The sequence below is a fragment of the Boleophthalmus pectinirostris genome, unplaced genomic scaffold (genome assembly GCF_026225935.1).
Source record: "Boleophthalmus pectinirostris isolate CB_2022bp ecotype Guang Dong unplaced genomic scaffold, ASM2622593v1 HiC_scaffold_3, whole genome shotgun sequence".
Lineage (NCBI taxonomy): Eukaryota > Metazoa > Chordata > Actinopteri > Gobiiformes > Gobiidae > Boleophthalmus > Boleophthalmus pectinirostris.
Window position 1 is genome coordinate 41,872,800 of NW_026571299.1, and position 6,609 is coordinate 41,879,408.

Below are 6,609 nucleotides of genomic sequence, written 5' to 3' on the forward strand. Positions count from 1 at the left end.
TGAACTGTCCACTCAGCAATGCAGACTCGTTAAGTGCGTCTGAGACTCGCTGTTTTACCTGAGCGGGATTAAATACCTGGTTCTACTGATCCACTTACAGAGTCAGTAGGCCAGGGCGTCTCGTTCAACTTATCACATTCTCTTAAGAGCAGTCACTGGCTCTTCAAGAAGTCATGCTTTACTTTAGCCTATGTCAAGATGAAGCAAACTTTAAGAGCCTCTCACGGCTTACACGCAGAAGCGTATATAAAAGCCACTGTTAATTTAAGTGTGTTTCATGGAAGACTTCCATTCCTCGCAGTGTGAGAGGAGAGGTACATCTGTCTGCGACTACATGCCTGGTCCCAGGCCTGCTCAGTGCGAGCGAGCGGACGTGCGTCGCATATGCTTTAAGCTGCCGCCACCTCTGCGAGCCGCCGCCTCCGCACCGTTCTGTGCAAACATGTTTGTGGGCTCCATCACCGCAGCGCTATCGTTTATGCGCCACTAAAACGCACATAATCTCCGCCCGTGACGCGGTGCATCTTGGATTAACCTGAGGAGCACAGCTCGAAGAGAACTGAGATGTGTTTTGCTGGGCTGTATAGACCAGCTGTCTGGATTGTGGCAAATACGGCAGGTTCACTGGAGGATAGGACACGCGGCTGCGTGGTTATTCGGTTTGTGCGCTGGTGATGATGAAGGATAAGAAGAAACGCAAGAAAGGCATAATGAATTTGATTCATTTTAACCACCGGTGGACGCGTGTTGATGGGATTACTGTTGAATGGTGTGAGTGAGCTGCTGTCGGTGTTCGACAGTGACTTGATTTGGGAATAGTCTGTGACGCTGCGTCGATGGCAAATTCAAGCGAGTTCGCGGAGAGCAGTGCGTCCTTCCAGAGCTACGCCTCTGCCGTACCCGCGGTAAAGCTGGTGTCTCTCGGTCTGATCACGGCTGTGAGCCTACTGGGCAACATGGCTCTGTGCGCACTGCTACTGAAGGACAGCTCCCTGCACCGGGCTCCCTACTATTTCCTGCTGGACCTGTGTGTTTCTGACGTGCTGCGCTCCATCATGTGCTTCCCTTTCGTCATGGCCTCCATCGGCAGCGGTGGCTCGTGGCCCTACACAGTGCTCAGCTGTAAACTGGTGGCATTTGCCTCTGTGCTTTTCTGTTTTCACGTCGCCTTCCTCCTCTTCTGCGTCAGCGTCACACGTTATATGGCCATTGCGCACCATCGCTTTTACTCTAAGCGCATGAACCTGTGCACGTGTGTGGCGGTCATTTGCATGGTATGGACTCTGTCGGTGGCCATGGCATTTCCTCCCGTGTTCGATGTGGGCACATACAAGTTCATCCGCGAGGAGGAGCAGTGCACTTTTGAGCACCGCTACCTTAAGGCCAATGACACGCTGGGGTTCATGCTGATGCTGGCTGTCATTGTGGGCACCACTCATGTGGTGTATGTGAAGATGCTCTGTTTTGTCTACGACCACCGAAAAATGAAGCCGGCCCAGCTGGTCCCGGCCATCAGCCAGAACTGGACCTTTCATGGCCCCGGGGCGACGGGCCAGGCGGCGGCCAACTGGATCGCAGGATTTGGTCGTGGCCCCACCCCACCCACTTTGGTGGGCATCAGACAGGCCACACACCAGACCAGCAGGAGACTGCTGGTACTGGATGAGTTCAAGATGGAAAAGCGCATTGGCAGGATGTATTACATGATTACTCTGACGTTCTTGCTCATGTGGGCACCCTACATCAGTGCCTGTTTCCTGAGGATATTTGTGAAGGGTGCGTCAGTGCCACCCCTGTACCTCGCAGCAGCAGTGTGGATGAGCTTTGCTCAGGCTGGGGCCACCCCCATCATAAGTTTTATGTTCAACAGAGAGCTGAGGAGAGCCCTCCAAGCCTGCCTCCCCTGCTGCTTGGCCTCGCCGACCCCCATGGAGCCATACTATGCCATCTGAACCAGCCACTAATGCCACTCACTCTCTAGTTGTGTGTCATTATAATGTTTACAGACGCATCCATGCACACGCAGATCAAACAGTTTATGAGTCCTATTTCATTTCCACACTTGGCATTTGATCAAATTTATGCATTCGACTGAATCCTCCAATAATAATCTCAAAATAATCATACAACAATCAAAATACTTTCCCAATAGTTATTCTGTAAAATGATACAGTCCTAAAGATAACTGACCTGACATGAAGACATGACATACAGAGATCTTAACTGTCAGGTCCTAACAATAGATGGAGGTTGGTCAAACACTCCTCTCTGAATGTATTAATACTGACTTTACATGCTGAGATTCTGGAGGTTGAATTTGAGTTTATTTATAATCTGTACATTTATATTAATTAAACAGCTATAAATCCATAATTTCCAGTGTTAATGTGATTTTGAGGGATAAGGTTCTCTGCATGCACCTCCTAACAATTCAAGTGTAGGACATGGCAAAATGTGATGCATATTGTTTTGGCATTATATGCAACCATAATGCATTTCATCTGAAAACTTTTAGGACTTTGCATCAATGATTACATAAGCATTGGAGATTATTTATAAAACAGATTTTAAAGGGGCATTACTATGTATTGTACAGTAGGCTTACAGGTCATGTGGTGTATTATTTTAGCAATTAATAGTTCAATGCAACAAATGTTGCTCCTAGTGTTTCATGTTTGTGCTATTAACATAATGACATAATGTATTCTCTTAGTTCATTCAATGGTTTTACTATTTCAGTGCCAACAAAGGCCACCAATAGCATTATTATTATTATGCCTCAAAGTACCATGCCATGTCCCACTCTTGACACAAAATTATTCTATTCAGTATTACAGTATCTACATTGATATTTTTTCATTGTATATTATTTCTGTATTTTAACAGACACCAACTTTAAATGGCCAGCATACTCCAAAGTTGCATGGCTAATGCAACCTTGGAAATGTAAATTGGTGCTTTTGTACTGAGCAAATAAACCAAAACAGTTAAATAACATTGTTGTTGTCTTTTTCCAAAATATCTTCTGCAATAATATGAAACATCATCAAGTTAATTACACTAATTAACACTAACAGCCACTTAGCAGAAAGATGTGACTGCATTTCCCCTCAGTAGATGGAGAAAAACAGTTTCAGCCACCTTCTTAAGCCTCTCCATTGATCTAACATTGTGGCATTCCTAATTTATCCAGAATTCTGATCCTGAATTCCTAGTCATTGATTTTTTTTTTTTAATCATGGAGGGATTATACCAAAAAAGTAAAACAAAGTAAAATGGTAGGTGTGATATTGTTTATTATATGTTTTACTCTTCAAGATCTTGGTTACCTGTCCCCTGACTGGTCCTACATGAGCCTGTGTGGAGCTGTGGAGCTGTGTGAGTGAAGCAGATGGATCAGTCCTCCTTTTCACTGGACACATCTCATTATTGCTTTGGGCTCTGAAGCACACAGCTGACAGTGATGGATGCCTTCAGTGTCCGGACTCTCCACGTGTTGTGAAGGTGAATGTGACAAAGGACCTGTGTGCCCTTGAAATTAAAAGGCAATTAAAATGCTTTAAGAGACTGTCTATCTGAACAGCTGCAGACTGAGAAGGACACGTAAGAGGGAAGAAGAATCATCCCTGCTGGTGAAATATACTGTACATTTGTGAATAGATTTATAGGAGAGAAGCATAACAAATATGCATGTGTCATGTTATAGGAATCTCATATCCAAACTCTCCCATAGACTAAATGGTAGTTTTCAAATTCTTAAAAAGATAGAATAGAATAGGGCAATAAATGCATTTTTAAAGATCTATATTATGCAAAAAATGGCATGTGTGACCCAGAAAGTTGTCACCGCCTCAAAAGCATACCTGGAATTGTGTTTTGTTTCATTCACCACATGATATGAGAAGGTGGTGTGTTTTCTGTTTGTGAGATAAACATGTGCAAATGAAAGAAAACACAACTGCAGGTATTTCCAGTTTAAATTATGATCTAGTTACTCCTAAAAAATTATTTTCAAAGGCTCTTTCTAGTGGTGTATTATTGAACATCATTTGTACATGATTTTGTACTTTTTGCTTTGCAAATATAATAAATTTAGTTTTTTTATGTTTAGCGATAATTTATTTATAACAAACCAGACTTTTATTTTCTGCAGCTCCCTCTCCACCATTTGAAAAAGCTGCCTTTGGTCTTCACCTGAGCAGTAGAGGGTGGTATCATCTGCGAAGAGGACATATGTGACAATAACCTTTATCGAACTAAATCTGGATGCACACTGTATTCACTCAGTGAATCACTGAGTGAATACAGTGTGCATCCAGATTTAGAAACAGTTGTCTAATCCAAAATGTAGGTGTTTCCAATTAGTTAAAGGTCACACTTCACAATGAAGCAACCTTGCTCACACAGGAACCATTCAATAGATTCAATTTAACACATTTTGAAGAAAAAATATTTATTAAACATTTCAAGGTAACATTTTGCTGAACACTGTAAGGTCATAGCAAAAAAATTAAATTTAAGCACTCTTTTACTCTTTCAATTGCCACATTGTTCTTTTGTACATTGAATCTGTGAAAATTCATGAAAAAGTTGTCAATATTTAGTACAATTTGCTGACATTTATTTTCAAATTCCTAATACTTTTTTGAGTCATGTTCACTCATATTTAATTAAAATACTTTGTAATTCATTGTCAGAGGTAGTAGTCTGGGTAATTATATGGTGACAAACATTTAGATTTCCCCTCCTCTATAGTGATGCACGCCAGGTTGGGCAGACAGGGGCAAGTGTGGTGCAGTCTTTTACCCAAGTATGGAATCTGCAAGACAAAAATATCCAAATTCAGTTTTTGCATGAAATTGTATGAACAAAAACATGATATATTGCTGATTGGTCTGACTTTATGGCTCAGAGGATGGCACTCATCTCCCTCCTGGCCCATAGAGGTGCACATGCGGAGGCTGCGGATCCACAAGCTCACTGCACAGCACATGCCCCCTCCGCACTGGGAGTCCTTCTCACAGGCCTGCAACACATCACAGTCAATTATTTTGCATGTGAAATATTTACCAAGTTTACAGCTGCAATTCTACTGAAACAGCAACATTACATGCTGTGCTAAATGATAAATGGTCACATTTTATAGAGCACTTTTTCAAAGTGTTTTACATCAAAGAACCACTGACCCATACACACACATATTCATATACCAGTGACATAATAACAGCATTGAGGACCAATTGCCCAAGGACACAATAACAGCATTGATCTGTAGAAGGTGGAATCACATTGTGTCAGTAGATCTGACCGCTCAACCAATGATGATATTGAATAAATGTAGAAGTTCTGATTGCCAAATGCAGTTGTGTCTTATTATTTTATTATTGTAGATCCTCAATAGCATCTGCAACGTACTGCTCAGGTATTCTTTCTGGGTCCGTTTTAAATTTCAGTAATTGCAATTCAAAATAATAATTATAAGCAATTCACATTAGTGTGGGAGCTCAAAAAAAAAAAAAAAAAAAAAATCATATGAGGAGATGAACATTATTTTTTTACTTGTTTGTTTTTTTGTTTGGATTTTTCATTGTACCATGTTGATTTTGTTGGGATATTCTGTGCTACAACAATAATACATATCAACTAATAAAGGCAAAATATAGTCAAATAAATAGTCAAAAACTCTTTTAGGTAGAGGGTTGCAGTGTCAGCTTTGATTAACTCGTGAAGAACCGCAGTATGTCATGACAGATACAAATGAAATACTTTCATGTTCAATGGCAGCTTGACACAGTGATGACAATTGTCTGTGAGGATTTGGACAGAAAAAAAAATGAATGTGAGTGCAATGCAAATGTTTGTAAAATGTTTAAAAGTGTCCGAGGTTTCATTCTTATTGAAAGTGCAGCTGACATATTTTACAAGATGTGGTCTTAAATGACAGAATATGAAAAGTCTGTGAGATCAGACGTCATGTAAAGTTATTTTATGCTTGCAATGTTTAGTCAGACTGAGAAAGAGCTTTGTCTGAAAAGGGGGCTATTTCATTCCTTAATACAAAAATAAAATAATAATAAATAAATGACTTTTTGATAACATGCACATAATATTAGGCTATTTTATATTTTGTACAGATTTCGTACTGTGAATTTTAAGCACTAATTATATTAAAAACAAAATCAAATTGTAACTTCAACTAAACAAAATGAAAAAAAAAGCCCGTACAATTGTAGAAGTTCTAATGAACAGTGATAGATAAAGTCCTGTACCTCCACTTACCCCTGTTATAACTGCTGAGGATCCATGGGACACCAGTAAAAGGGAGAGCAGCAGCATGAAGAAGGACCTCATGATGGTGAGGCGCACTGGCGCTGTGGGACCCTCCTGGGTGAGCACTGGAGATGCCACTGTTTGCTGCATGTGTCTGATGCTGTGCAAAGACCTCCAAACGCCAAAGCGGGAGGGGGGGGATCCGGAGCTTATAAACCCACCGTGACTCACCCTCACCAGCAACGCCAAATGAAATCTGCAAAAGACCAACACTTTAAGCCCATGTCTTTGACTCAGTAGCGCTGCATCACTCGTTTCTGCCCCGCTTGATGCATACTG

General features: G+C 41.2%; 2 protein-coding genes across 2 annotated transcripts; one reads left to right on the top strand and one right to left on the bottom strand.

Annotated features, from left to right (window-relative positions):
* The first annotated feature begins 836 nt into the window (after positions 1–836).
* gpr27 (G protein-coupled receptor 27) lies at positions 837–2,023 on the top strand. The gene has a single exon (XM_020935915.2). It carries the CDS (start codon positions 837–839, stop codon positions 1,950–1,952), a length of 1,116 nt encoding a protein of 371 aa, XP_020791574.1. The 3' UTR covers positions 1,953–2,023.
* A 2,670-nt stretch (positions 2,024–4,693) lies between these two features.
* Positions 4,694–6,364, bottom strand: prok2 (prokineticin 2). The gene is made up of 3 exons (XM_020935926.2): positions 6,280–6,364; positions 4,901–5,026; positions 4,694–4,819 (listed from the first exon to the last, which is right to left on the bottom strand). Exons 1-3 carry the CDS (start codon positions 6,349–6,351, stop codon positions 4,694–4,696), a joined length of 324 nt encoding a protein of 107 aa, XP_020791585.2. The 5' UTR covers positions 6,352–6,364.
* Positions 6,365–6,609: the final 245 nt, after the last annotated feature.